Source organism: Phyllosticta capitalensis (assembly GCF_038381095.1).
Source record: "Phyllosticta capitalensis strain CBS 128856 chromosome Unknown BKA78scaffold_10, whole genome shotgun sequence".
In the NCBI taxonomy this organism is placed as follows: Eukaryota; Fungi; Ascomycota; class Dothideomycetes; order Botryosphaeriales; family Phyllostictaceae; genus Phyllosticta; species Phyllosticta capitalensis.
In genome coordinates this window covers 220955-234809 of record NW_027117448.1, presented here as the reverse complement: position 1 = coordinate 234809, position 13855 = coordinate 220955, and the positions used below count along the sequence as shown (strand labels likewise).

The following is a 13855-nucleotide window of genomic DNA, read 5'->3' as shown; positions in this document are numbered from 1 at the left end:
GTGAGAAATTGAGTGCTTGGATTGGAACCACTCGAGAGGTAACTCATCAATTGCTGTGATGCATGTGGAGATAATTTGTTCAGGAGGAGTTGGCACTGAGTACACTTGACTAAGCAGGTGACTACGCGCCACAATGGGTGATAAATGAAACTCAACTTGAGCTCAGCTTCAAGCCGTCGCACACTTAGAAGTAAGCGCTTGAATGCTCCCTGTGACTACCCATTAAGACAGCAAATTCTCTCTATGTTCAGAGCATCAAGCGCTTGAACAGTCCATGTCTCTACGCCTTCTGTCTTGGTAATAGAGATTCTCGGGTTAACAATTTCATTCGTCATCCGCTGTGGTGCCTGCAAAATTTGCAAAATAAATAGAAATCTCAGGAGCAATCTTTGTCAGGTTAACCTTGCTCACTTAGCACCTGCAGTATGAAGAAGAAGAGGAACGACTTTATGGGCGGTACTCTGACTATCTTCCCAATTGGTCCATTCCAGCGCACGCTTTGGCAAGCTATTGATTACCCATGAATCTCAGTACCTCCCTTGCCCGCGATTCTTCCAATGGCTTCCGACGTTGAAACGACCCCAAGTCTTGTTTCCAAAGTCCTTCATCGAACCAAGTCCACCAAGCTTGCCCTTCCCAATGGCAATGAGCTGGGCGGACACATGCGTCAGACTAGGCTCAGTAGTCATCACAATCCACGGCTCCCGGCTGATCAGAGAAGCAGCGACAAGTTCCCATCCAATGCTCGCCCAGATACTCGCGGAAGCACCACCTGCACGGATACCAAGTCAGCGACTCGAAGCGCTCGCACATTTCGTTCATCTCGCTGCAGTCCGCGGACGGGCATCGAAGCATCGACTTTCCCGAGCCCTGCTGCCGGTGATTCTGCAGGCCGAGGATTATGTCTCGTCCGAAGCTGGCGACCTCTTTCAGCGTGTCGTTGAACTTGGAGTCGGTGCGCGTGGTGATGTCGTCGATCTTGGAGACGGCCGCGTCGATGATGGCGTCGCGCAAGCCGCGGTCTTGCTCGACCGTGCTCTCGTAGATGGTCTTGACCGCGGCAGGGAAAGTCTCCAGGGTAAATACGTCGCGGACGCGTGCCTTCAACTTCTGCAAGGCGTATTCCTTGAGGGCCACAAGCTGGTACATCTCGGCGGCGGAATAGACATTCACCACCAGCGTGAGCTGCTCGTCCTTGGAGTCTGGTTCGACGTACTTGCCGTGGTAAAGGTACTCAACGATCGCGCGGACGGTGTCTGGATGAATCTCGTGCAGCTGGATAGTGCTAGTCTTTGCTTCCTGTATTACGCGAGTCGGCTCGTCAGCGAAAGGCATCGTAGGTGTTTGAAGCGTTGTTGTGTTTACCTTGAAGCCGGAATTGGAATCAAACGCGTGGGCAAAGAAGTCGCTCTGAGGGCAAATGATTGCCTTGTGGACGCGAAAGATGTTTCCTTCGCACTCGATCATCGCATCTGAGTACTGTCCGGTCTCCAGCAAGCTGCGTCGCGTCGAAGAATCAGCAAAACGCTCAAGTTCGAATCATTGGCTCTTGCCTGACTTACCCGCCAACGCGCTCTCGAAAGCAGCGATCTCCAATGGACGAAACAAGGGCGTTCATCTCTTCTGAAGTCAGCGAGGATGCAGAGGTAAGCTTGCGCTGATGCTGGCTGTGGACAGGCGGTGTCGCATGCTGGGGACGGCGGTTCCGCATGATGAGTCGAAGGATTGGATTTTCACTCGGCGGGGGCTGCTCTCGGCGCATCATGATGTCGTGGATGCCCCAAAAGAGTAGAAGTTTAGATCAAAACAGTGAGCAGTCGAGCCCTCGACTTTGCACCAAGTCCTGTCGCAGAGGCGATTCAACAACTGTCGTGATGCAGTGTGCAAAGGAAGAGTCTGATTGAGAAGAGTTGACACTGAGTAGACTTGACTAAGCAGGTGACTGCACGCCTGCCCAGCCTGCAAAACATTTGAAATCGAGCAACCAACCTTTATCAAAGCCAACGCACGAGGAAAAAGGGAATCTACCAAGGGCAAGTAACTGAGATGGAGGGAGAATCTCGATGTGGTTGCATCACTTGAAAACCTCAACGTAAGACATCCCAAAAAGCTTGCAGACATACCGAGACTTAGAAGCGCTTACAGGCCTTTCCTCCTCACACCATCAACTCGCAGCTTTGGCTGTGCCGTTTTGCCGCGCTCAAACCGCCTGTCGCGGTGGCAGCCCTGACATCCTCTTTGGTCAAAATTGCACGGGACAAGACACACGACCAGCAACACGTGTGTTGGTCTAGCGCTACAAATACTTTACAAAGAAGACAGGAAAAGGAAAGCTAAGCAGTCAGCAGCGCCGCTGAATCCCATTCCGAGGCCGAGGTCCTTCGAAGAGCGCCAATTCTTGGACAAAAGGTGTATCTTCCGCTCTCCTCGCACAAGGCTGCATGATCGATGTCGACCTGGCTCAAAACGATTGCGAAAATCTTGGAACGCGACTCGCAACCTTCGTATGCTCCCAGGACCAATTCTCGCGGCGCGCCATCATGCGTGTCAGGAAAAGTATCTCCGTGTCTTCTCTTCTCAACTGATCCAGGAAATGCCTCGGTCTGCGCTCAGTTTCGCTCAAGACGACGAGCTCGAAGAGCCTCGACCAGGTACACAGCGCAGAGGGAGTAGAAACATGAGGCGGACAATGGAAAGGGGGTCAACACAAGGAAAGCCCGCAACGGCACGGGGCACTGCAAGGACCCGAAATCATACTTTGGAAATACTGCGCATACCGAGGACAACCCCGCAAGCATCAATCGCGCAGAAAACAAGTGCTCCACAACTTCCATGGAACATACACAAGGATACTGGCCAGGAGGTTGCAGACAAGCAGGGGTATCTCAATGAATTGGAAAAGAATTGAAGAGATGGTGGTGGAAAGCCGGTTTGGCAACCACAATAGGAGCAAGGTGAGCATGCATTTCCAAGCTCTTGGATGGCGAGTTAGTAGGAATGTCGCCGGGCAGGGAGTACTGACATTTCGAAATTGTTTTGAGAGCATCTACCGTGTTCATCAGTAACTCACTAGAAACACACACGCAGCCTGGCCGCATTATTCCAAAGCGCCTATCGAAAAATACGAGATGTCGACGCGGAAAACAGAAATCGAAGGGAACGCTCCGCAAAAGCTGACGCAAAAGTACAGAGACAGCTCTTAGCAGATTTCCTTGGTCGTGGCGAGTTCTCCCAGAGTCGGCGGAGGTTGCGTGTGGTTAGTAGGTTGGGAAGCACTCTCCGTCTCCAGCAGCCAAACAGCAAACCCGATTTTCAAACAGCAGAAGAACACCATGCCCACCTACCCCTCTTCACATGTCCCTGCAGCCGCAAACCACAGCATACCGGCACGCTGTCGTACCACCAAGGGCCGAGCCTAAGGCCGAGTCGGACTCCGACCCCATGGCTGGGGGCCCGAAGAACTCAGGCAGCCTTGAGCTTGATTCGCCGCTCTCGTAAAACGCAGCGACCAATGAGAGACGGCAAACGACAAAGAAAACGAGCAGCGGGCATCACGAGACAGCGTGACGGGTCACGCGTTGCTGTTTGGCTTGTCGCCGAGCCGAGTTTGGCGCGCTGGGCCAGTCCTTTGACCCCTGGAAGGAGAGGCAGAAGAGCATGAGCAAATTTCGACGAGCTGCAAAGTTTGCTCGAGGGCGACGGGTCATACAAGCCGCGTGCGGTGCTCAGGAGCTTGTGTATTGATCCACGTCGGCCGGGCGGGCTGCGGGCGGTCGCGCAGAGATTTATTGCTTACGGTGTGCAGGCTTCTAGAAGGTGGGTTGGAAGCGCGGCGCCGTGGTCATTTGGCAGAGAGCAAACAGTGGTGGCGAGAGGAGCGGAGTGAGGAGCGTCATTGGGCTAGCAGCCGACGTGGTTATTAATAGCTGAGTCGCATAATGAGCGGCGGAGGGCGATAAGCTGGCGATGGCGAGGAGAAGAGGACGAGAGACAGAAGAGAAGGAGATGGAAAAGTGGAATGCGGCACGGATTGGGATGAAATAGACGGAAGGATTGGTCATGCCTCTGGGCCAGTGTCGACTAAGGTATCAGGCACACGTGGTCGAGGCCGAGAGAGAGGATGGAGCCGACGAGTCGGCACTTGGGAGAGGTCAGGGTGTGGTGTTGTTGAGAGAGTGGGCCTCGTTTGGCGGGGCTGCCCCAGACAGGGACTGCTTCCCCGTGGAGAGGCCAGCACGGACCACCCCTTGACAACACCCCATTCCATTCTCCCCGCGCTCTCTCCCTCTCTCGCTTCGCCCCGGAACAAAGAATCTTCCCCTTCGCCCTTTATCTCGACGTCATGCGACAACAACATGACGACGCCATGGCCGTCGCTCGACTCGATCAAGACGAATGCATTTCAAAAAACACAAGGGCATCGAAGAATTGGAATTGGACCTTGTCCGTGTCAGCACTCGCTCTTTTTGCTTGAAAAAAATGTCTGACGAGGCGGGCCTTTGTCGTCGTCCAAAGGATTCACCACCCTGTTGACCCACCGTCTACACCACCGTACAGTACAACCTCCGCCGGGTCTCTCCATTGCTGACGGCCAAAGAGCCCGTATGACCTGACACGGAAGGTCGCACGGCAAATCGCCATGTCTTTTGCTCGAGAGAATCGGCTCCGGCGCCTCTGGGGGCCAGGTATTCGGCCTATCCGACAACGCTGTGGCGTGCGGCGCCGGCCATGAAAAGACACAATCGCCGCGTCGCCCATCTCAATTGCCCCGCGCCGCCGAAAAAAACATGTGCCCCCGGCGCCTTGTGCCACCTGCGAGCGATTCAACGGGGGGCATCTCAAAGCCACAATCGCTACACTTGTCCCTAGACGATGCTTTGCCCTGTGGTCGAGAACAGCCCGCACAGACCCCTGTCACCTGCCGTGCCTGCGAAGCTGTCACTGTCCAAAGGCGCATGTCGTGTGCCGGCCCGCCGTCGCGTCCTGCTCCTGATCTTTAAATTCGGCCCTCCGCCTTTGTCTGCTTTCCACCATCTCGTATCGTGAGGCCAGCTTCTCATCCTCACTGCAAGCATGAAGTTTACTCCGACCTCGAACCGTGACCAGGGCGCGGGTGCCCGTGTTGAGGGTATGTTTGTTCAGGGGACGCTGTTTTGGTTGGTACTGACATGGCAAAGCACCCGTCACCATGAAGGCCTACCTGCTCTGCGCTTTTGCGGCCTTTGGTGGTATTCTCTTTGGCTACGATTCCGTATGTCTTCCGAGCCTTCACTTCAATCCCTTCTGACAGTGTCTAGGGTTACATTTCTGGTGTCCTGGCCATGGACTACTTCAAGCTTGAATTCGGCCACCCCAATTCCACCGACACCACCAATGCCTACAACGGATACCTGTACCACACCTGGGAAAAGTCTCTGATCACGTCCATTCTGTCCGCGGGAACCTTTTTTGGTGCTCTCTTTGCTGGCTCCGTCTCCGACTGGATTGGACGTCGCGACACTGTCATTGCAGGATGCGGAGTCTTCACCGTCGGTGTCATCATGCAGGTTGCCTCGACAGAAGTCGGTCTTTTGGTTGCCGGTCGTATCATTGCTGGTCTCGGTGTTGGTTTCGTCTCGGCCACCATCATCATGTACATGTCGGAGATTGCACCCAAGGGCGTCCGCGGAGGTGAGTTTACCAAGACCTGCAATTGGCCTCTGGCTAACTCCACCAGCAATCGTCTCTGGCTACCAATTCGCCGTCACAATCGGCCTGTTGCTCGCCTCCTGCGTCGACCAGGGCACCCACAAGCGAATGGACTCTGGGAGCTACCGTATTCCAATCGCCCTACAATTCCTCTGGGCGTTGATTCTGGCCGGCGGTCTTGCTCTGCTTCCCGAGTCGCCTCGTTACTACGTCAAGAAAGACAGGGTCGAAAAGGCCGCTGAAGCATTGGCGACGCTTCGTGGACAGCCCAAGGAGTCGGATTTTGTGCAGCAGGAATTGGCCGAGCTGATTGCCAACTACCGCCACGAGATGGAGAACATGAACTCGTCCTGGCTTGACTGCTTCAGTGGTGGATGGTCGCCAAGCGGCAACCTCCGCCGTGTCGTCCTCGGTACCGCCATGCAGTGCTTCCAGCAGTTCACTGGTATCAACTTCATCTTGTACGTTTCCCTCTGCCCATCTACACATGCAATCACTGACATCCTGCAGCTACTACGGCACCACCTTCTTCCAGCAAGTCGGTATTGAAAACTCGTTTCTCATCTCCGTCATCACCAACGTCGTCAACGTCGTCTCGACCCCCGTCTCCTTCTGGACCATTGAAAAGATTGGCCGTCGCCCGCTGCTCATCTACGGCGCCCTCGGCATGCTGGTGTGCGAGTTCATCGTCGCCATTGTCGGCACTGCCGCGGCCGGCTCGCACTCTGCCAACATTGTCCTGATTGTCTTTGTCTGCATCTACATCTTCTTCTTTGCCTCGACCTGGGGTCCTGCTGCGTGGGTCGTCATTGGCGAGGTCTACCCGCTGCCCATCCGTGCCAAGGGTGTTGCCCTGGCCACTGCGTCGAACTGGCTGTGGAACTTTGTACGTGTGCCCCTTATTCTCCTCCAACCCCTGACTCATACTAACCCTCCTCCAGGTCCTCGGCTACGTGACTCCCTACATGGTCGACGCCGGTACGTGATCCCCCTTGACTCCCCCAGCAACTTGCACTAACGAGCAGCAGATGAGGGCAACCTGGGCGCCAAGGTCTTCTTCGTGTGGGGCAGCACGTGCACGCTGTGCGCGCTCTTCGCCTACTTCATGGTGCCCGAGACCAAGGGCCTGTCGCTCGAGCAGGTCGACCGCATGCTCGAGGAGACGACGCCCCAGACCAGCGCCAAGTGGGTCCCGCACGACCGCTTCGCCGACGAGAAGACGATCCAGGACGTGGCCAAGGCGACGGGCGCCACCGCGACCAAGATTCAGGTTGTGGAGCAGGAGGTTTAGAGGGCGTGTGGGGGAAGAGCGAAGGGGAGCAACAAGGGGGGGGTGGGAAGTGGGAGGCTTTCGTTTTGTGCTTGACTTTGACTGCTGAATGCTGCCTTGCTGGCCGGCCTGCAAGCCGGCCGGTTGAGGAGTCGTCCAGTCAGTCAGTCACTTCTCCTACCTTGCAATCATTGCGCCGAGATATCCAAATTTCATTCCGTCGTTCCCAAATCCCAACCTCCCTCTTGCGTCGTCTCCCGCTTGACCCGCACATGTCCGTCTAGACCCGCTCCATCCTACTCACCAAAGCTTTCTCGCAACAAAGGCAGATGCTCGTAACCTGCGATCCGCTCTGTCTCCTCTGCGGACTGCGACAACTTCCTCAAAGCAACCTTCCCAACGGATGAATGTAGCCTGTGCAGCACAGCGCCCGCACAACCCGCACAACCCACTCAACCCACTCAACCCACTCAAGCGTATAGAATGACGCAACAACGCCCATGCCACTGCACCGTGACGCGGCTACGGTACATACGTCAGATGGGAGGACGGAGTACGGAGGACGGAGTACGGAGGACGGAGGACGGCCCGCACCGCGCCGCTTGCATCCTGCCTTGCCTTGTCTTGCCCTCCTGCCAGGTTAGTTCAGGTCAAGGCAGATCAGGGCAGGTCAGGTTAGGGCAGTTCGGGTCAGGTCAGGGGGTTTGGGTGTACATGTACATGTGCACGGGAACTTGCCGAGTATGGTATACTGGTGGTGGTGTGGTACCGTAGTTATAGCTATGATCTGGCCAAGGGAAGAAGGCAAGAGAAGCGACACCAATACAGACCCGAACATTGCAAAGTTTTCGCTTTTCGCCTCGCTCTTACAATTTGCTTTTTGCACCAGCGCCGTCACTAGAATCCACCAAACAACACCGCAGCCGCAGCTGCATTTCTTGGCATCATTGTCTGCGAGACTCAGACGGGCTGCGGGCGCGTGGGAGCCTGAGTCCGACTTCCCTTTTCTGTTGTTGAGTTCGTCGCTGGCTGGCTGGCTGGATGACTGGCCGCTTGGCTGGGTGACTGGGCTCGTGGCTTTGGATAATACAATATTCGATGGGCATGAACAGACGGATGTGAAGTAAAGGGGTAGACTGGCCTGCAGACACGTCACTCGGTTGCTCGCGTCCAACGGGTAGATGGAGAAGTCGAAGTGGGCAGCTCGTCGCTTGTTTGACGACGACGCGTGCTGCTGCTGCTGCCGCCGACATGAAGGAATGGATGGCTTCGGTTCAAAGCCACCAGCTCGCCTGCTCGCTCGCTGGCTCCTCGCGTGAAAATGGTTTGATTGTTCCTCGCCACCCAACTAACATCAGAGCCGTAGTATTATTACCAACGGTGGCCAAGTCAGCAAGGCCGGGCGAACAACGAGACAACAGGGGTTAAGCTCGAGTTTGCTGCGCTCACAGGTATTGAAGGACTGCTATCATCGCCTCGGTTCTTCTTTTCTTCTAGCATCCCGGCGGTCCTGCCCGAACTGCCGCATAAGCTGTTGACGCAGCTTCATCGCTTGCCTGCCTGCCTGCCTGCCTGCCTGCCTGCCTGTCTGCACACCTCTTCTCTACTAAAGTCACTCCTACTAGAGCCGCGCCGTCCCCCCTCCCCTTCCCCATCAAGCCGACGCCGACCAATCATCCAATAGTAAGTAAGCAAAGACAGACAGATAGATAGACAGCGTTGGCTCGTTGACCCATCAGCGACGAGGTTGACGTTGACGTTGACATTGCTGGGCGAATCGAAATGGAAACAGAGAGAGTGCCTTCAGGGATGAAAGAGGGGGGGGTCAAGAGCAAAAGAGGAGACAGACAACCGTCAGTCTGTCAGTCTGGCTGGCTGATCCAACGCTCCTCAGGGCTTTGGGCACCTACCTGGTGCAGCGGTCGCTCGCCGGCTGCGACGACGACGACAAGAACAACAACAAAATGCGCAGGCGATGTAGGAAGGGAGAGAAGTAGTAAGAGAACGATGGAAAAGTACAGAGTGTTTGTTGCGCTTGTCGGGTTAGAGAGCAGAGAGCAGACTACAGAGCAAAGCAAAGCAAAGTCCATTCGTCCTTCTCGGCTCTTGTCACAACGTGTAAGGAGCGTCGATGGGTTTTCTTTTCTTTCTTTCTTTCTTTCCCCCCCCTCTCGTTAGGCATTGTATATACACAAATCCCGCGCACGCGCAGAAGCAGAAGGTAGACGACTTACCAACCAAGCCACGGCGTCAGGGAGTGGTTGTTGTGCAGCGTCACTCCCCCTCGCTCCCCTTATATCATGTCGCGTCGTGTCCTGCCGTGTTGGACACACAATACCCGCACCACTGTCTACCTCCCCAGAAATAAGGATACATACGTCAGCAACAACAACGACGCCTCAAAGCAGCCAAATGTCCCAGTCGATTCAGCAGCCTATGGCGCACCCCTAGCGACACAACCGGACCGGACCTCTCGCAGCAGCAAAAAGACGCGAAGGGCGATGGATGGAGATTTGACGGATAGCGGCGAGGGCAGGCAGGGGCAGGAGACTTTTAGTCAAGAGTCGCGGCGGCACTCCTCCTCCTCCTCCTCCTTCTCCATCGCCAGGACTGTATCGCCAAGCCAAAGACAACATCAGCCGACGACGCAGACAAATAGGCAGAAAGCCGCATCGAGAGAGAGAGAGAAAGAATAGGCGCAGGCAGGCAAGCAAGCAGGTGGCCAAAGCACAGCACAGCACAGCACAACAAAGGCAGGACAACAGGCGGGCGGGCGGGGAAGAGCATGCATGCAATACAAACCTCAACGCCATCTGCCAACTGCCATCTTTCCGGGCATGTCTGTCTGTTTTTCTCCGTGTGTTTTGGTTTGAGAAGAACACTGGAGTGGAGGAGAGGAGAGAAGATGGGTAGGTGTAGGCAGGTAGGTCGGACATCTTGACTTTCTGCTTCCTGCTTCCTGCTTCCCGCTTCCTCCGCAACCACACACACACACACACCAGAGCACATCCACCACACATACCATACCATACTCGCCACCCACGCCACAACCTACAAACGCGCACGAGGTGACAAAATGCCGCTGCCACGCCGCTGCCACGCCGCTGCCCGCTGCGTCGAAGGGAGAGAGAGAAGGAAATGAGCCGAGAGAGCCTCGGCGGCTGCAAGCCCCATGAGATCCAAGGGTTTGAAAAACAGCGTCGGCGTCGGATGAGAGCGCCCCAACCAATGCCAAAAGAGGAAGAGGAAGAAGCAATCGCGGGAATTCGCTTAGCAGTTGGCGGTTAGGTTGGCGCGAGGGAACCTCCACCTCCTACCATGAGAAAGCACAAGCAACTGTTGCTGCCAGGATTCGACCGTTTGGTGCAGGCGTTGAGGAGTTTGAGGAGGAGAGGAGAGGGGCGGGGGAATGTGATTGTCGTTGTTGGCTGGTACATGTACATGTACATGGTGTTGTAGTGTACAATATGTAAAGAGCGTCGGCCCCGCGACCCCCAAGTGTGTGTGTGCGCATCGAGGCGTCCGATAAGTGCACGCGGTCGATACTTCGCCAAGGCTGAATGGAATGCGTAGGGAGAATGCTCAAGAACAGGGAAAGGCGAGTAAAATCATGAGGTTTGATTGTGGACAGCATGTCTAAGAGGAGAATGGTTGCTGCGGGCAAGGGCGTGGGTCACCACAACACCTACCTCCTCCTCTCGTACCCACCTTCCACGCGAGTCCGCAAATGGCAGCCGACGAGATGGAAACAAACGACGAGCAACTGGAGGGAGGATCAAGTCAGTCGTGGCACCAAGATCGTCAGGAACAGGCGCACGCCGCGCGAAGCTTGCTCGCACACACAGCAGGGCACGCTCCTCACTTCCCCGTCCGTCCTCGCTCTCTCGCACCGCGCCCGGGCGGGCGGGCCGCAGAGTGAGCACACACACGAGAGCCGGCCGACTCGAGAGTTTTTGGAGAGTCAGACGAGTCGACGAACCGGAGGCCACAGCTTTGCGTTCGCGGCGGCTGGTTGGACGGAGATAGGCGAGGATAGACTCCAGGTTGCGTGCTCGTGCTCGCAGTCAGACTCAACGACGGACGGCATTGCCAAGATTGGGCACGACGGTGTTGAGCGACGCCAGCCAACTCGTGACATGTGAAGCCAGCCAGCGGTGCCAGCCAGTCGGGCGCGGTGCGGGATGCTTCGACTACTGCGCTGCACACTGAATGAAGAAGAAAAAGGGAGATCCGCTTTTTACCTTTTGCTGTTGTGCCGCTGCAAGCCTCGTCCATCATTTACATTTACCTGATACACTTACAGTTCTTCGTGCGCAAGTTGCCACCCGATAGCTGGCTGCCAGATAGCCAGCACAGCGACAGCAGCCAGTGTCGATTGTCGGAAGAGTTTCATGTCTGACCGGTGGAGTCTAGACCGTATGCGGACCCAACAAGGTCAGAGTACCTTTTGCTGCACCCCTGGTCCGCACCCTTGGTTGCCGACGAGTGTATCAGTACGAGGCTATTGACCGGGGCGGGCTGCCTTGCTCGACTGCACTTGTTGGGCCACACTATAGGCGAGCAAAGCAAGTCTAATCGCGAGCTGGAGGACGGCGGTTGGGTTTCACTCCTCCATTCTCCTGCTGCTCTCCAGTCGAGAATCTCCACCTGGCGGATTTCGAATGGCTGGTGGTTCTGTCAGAGTCAGTGTACAAGACATTATGGCAAGAAAAAAGGTAGCAGTCAGCGTCAGCCTCAACGACGCCAAGGCTGGTGCAGCCCGGGATGGCCCAGCCGGCTGCCATCCCAGCCCAGTCGCTGCCACGGCGGAATAACCCAAACCCAATCACAAGTTAGGTACCGGAAGGACTCTTGATTGGGCTGGACAAGGTTTGCCCTCGACTGACTGCCGAATCCAATGGGTTCGCAGTGAAAAAAAGACAAGACGGCCGTGGCTTGTGGCTCGTGTGGTTGGCATGAGTAGCTATACATGTGGGGACTTTTATTTTTGTGCATCCTCGAAACCTTACTGGCAAAGCCTGAAAACACTGTCAGCAAGTGGCGTGCTGTGCATTTTAGAGGCACTTCCAATAGCGGTTGAGAATGCGAGGAGAGGACAATGCGAGATTTTGGGCGGGAGAAATCGATGATGACTTGCCGGACGAAAGGCGACCGAGCTGTCCGCAAAGCCTTCGTCAGCAAGCGCGCAGCCAGCGAGGGGAAATAGAGTTTGGACAAGCAGCTGGTGCTGCACTTCGACCTCGCTAAGCTGGCAGCCCTCTGGCTTGTGAAGAAAGACCAGGGCAAACCTGCTACTGCAGCCTGTTAAGGACAGAATGGATATTGGCAAGGGTGCATGTGTTGTAAGCGGCGTGAGGCATGGATGCGAGGCAGCGAGCGATGGGACTTGGACTGAATGTGGCTTTTTGAAATGACTCGAGGAACGTGGCTCGTCTCCGATGAACCCATTTTGTTCGATTGCCCAAGCCAGAGCTACCATATTCGGAACTGTGCGGGCAGGGTCGGCGGCGATGGTGACGTGACGAGGAGGGCATCTCCCTGCCCCATTCAGGAGAGAGGCTCAAGACGATCGGTCGCAGGAGGGCACCCATGGAGAAACCCAGCAACGACGAGGACAAGATGCTTCTGCGACATGTAGGGCCGTGCTTGGGTGGCGAGTATACAAGAGCTTGGAAAGTGGTGTGGAAGACGTGGACAATGACAGGCTGTCTTCAAACCGTAATTGCATCACAGGGACACAGCACATCCGCTGCCACGCCTCGGCCCGCTACAATCTCTCCGGACCTGACCCCCGCATCAGACCGGTGGTTGTGATTGGCTTGGTCTTGGGTGGCAGCTCCGACGCTCTGTCACGCCCTGCTGCCGTTGCTTTGCGGTCGGCAAAGTCCAGGCGCCTCGCAGCGCCAATGATGACTCTTTGTCAGTTCAAAGTTGATTCTGCAGGGCAAAGTAACTGCATTCCATGCCGCGTCGAGACGAGAGCGACGGCACCCTATGAGAAGCGGCGGACAAGTCGCGAGCAGGGTTGATGGCTAGAACAGAGTCGTCCCAAGTCCGGGCGCGTGCTCACAGCCGCGAATCGAACGGGTGCGAGCGGCACCATATTGCAAGGTTTTGCGCTGGTGTGCCTGGCACTGGCTCCCTCAGTGATTGCCGACGAGAGCCTGAGCCGAGCGGCATGGAACGTCGGTCGACCACAACAACAACGACGGCTGAGGAGCGGGGCAGAGTAAAAGGCCCACATGCGAGAAGCGAGTAGAGTCATGTGGAGCATGCGGATGCGGCTTCGTCGCGGCGGCGGACCGACTGAGGCTCACGGTTGAGGTTGAAAAAAAGTGGTGATGTGTTTGTCTGGGCGCTGAAGATCTGGAGAAGAGTCGCAGGGGGCCAGTTGCCGATCATGGGTGTGTCCAGCCCCACAAGTGGCCGTTGATGCAGAGGCACGAGGCTGACTCGGTGGGCCGCTGCGAAAGTAAGAGGAGGAGAATGTCAGGGAGCTCCCAGCGGGGGGAGCATGGGCCGGGCACCGCGCGAACCTTTGACGGCGGAGCGGCAGGGTCGCCAAATGATGGCGGGCGAAGCACCCCGGAAAGACCCCTAATATCAAAGTCGAGTCTTGGTCGGGGTTGGGCTGGGATAGCCCAGTACGTCATGGTGGTTGATGGTTGGGTTGGTGGAGCCTCAGGTGTGCTGGTGGAGGACAGAGCATGGGCTTGGTTAGCTCAAGCTTTCCCGGCAGTCGATGATTGGAGAGCGAGAAGCAGATGGCGGGATCGAGGGAGTACAGAGGGTGAGTCGTCAGCCTTGGCCAAAAGCAATTCTGTGGACATTTAGGCAACAGATGAGGTGGAAGCTGTTGAGTGCGAGTTGTAAGAATTCAGCTCTGTGTAGTGTAGG

General features: G+C 56.1%; 3 protein-coding genes across 3 annotated transcripts; 2 read left to right on the top strand and 1 right to left on the bottom strand.

The window, feature by feature from the left end:
• Positions 1 to 615: 615 nt before the first annotated feature.
• BKA78DRAFT_346363 (BTB/POZ protein) lies at positions 616 to 1765 on the bottom strand (the record flags this gene model as incomplete). The annotated part of the gene is made up of 3 exons (XM_066890521.1): positions 616 to 1299; positions 1366 to 1498; positions 1563 to 1765. 3 exons carry the CDS (start codon positions 1763 to 1765, stop codon positions 679 to 681), a joined length of 957 nt encoding a protein of 318 aa, XP_066740238.1. The 3' UTR covers positions 616 to 678.
• A 3267-nt stretch (positions 1766 to 5032) lies between these two features.
• BKA78DRAFT_322925 (general substrate transporter) lies at positions 5033 to 7009 on the top strand. Its single transcript, XM_066889156.1, has 7 exons — positions 5033 to 5128; positions 5178 to 5251; positions 5298 to 5670; positions 5717 to 6149; positions 6199 to 6574; positions 6630 to 6666; positions 6717 to 7009. The coding sequence occupies exons 1-7, from the start codon at positions 5074 to 5076 to the stop codon at positions 6977 to 6979; spliced, it is 1611 nt and encodes a 536-aa protein (XP_066740237.1). The 5' UTR covers positions 5033 to 5073; the 3' UTR covers positions 6980 to 7009.
• A 3581-nt stretch (positions 7010 to 10590) lies between these two features.
• BKA78DRAFT_298655 (uncharacterized protein) lies at positions 10591 to 11100 on the top strand (the record flags this gene model as incomplete). Its single annotated transcript, XM_066886943.1, has 1 exon — positions 10591 to 11100. The coding sequence occupies one exon, from the start codon at positions 10591 to 10593 to the stop codon at positions 11098 to 11100; it is 510 nt and encodes a 169-aa protein (XP_066740236.1).
• Between the last annotated feature and the right edge of the window lie 2755 nt (positions 11101 to 13855).

Bases quoted from the DNA above. Each gene is read 5' to 3' on its own strand.
- BKA78DRAFT_322925 (XM_066889156.1), top strand. From the start codon at position 5,074: ATGAAGTTTACTCCGACCTCGAACCGTGACCAGGGCGCGGGTGCCCGT. The intron at 5,129-5,177 runs GTATGTTTGTTC...GACATGGCAAAG, and splicing joins CGCGGGTGCCCGTGTTGAGG to CACCCGTCACCATGAAGGCC. The intron at 5,671-5,716 runs GTGAGTTTACCA...TAACTCCACCAG, and splicing joins ACCCAAGGGCGTCCGCGGAG to CAATCGTCTCTGGCTACCAA.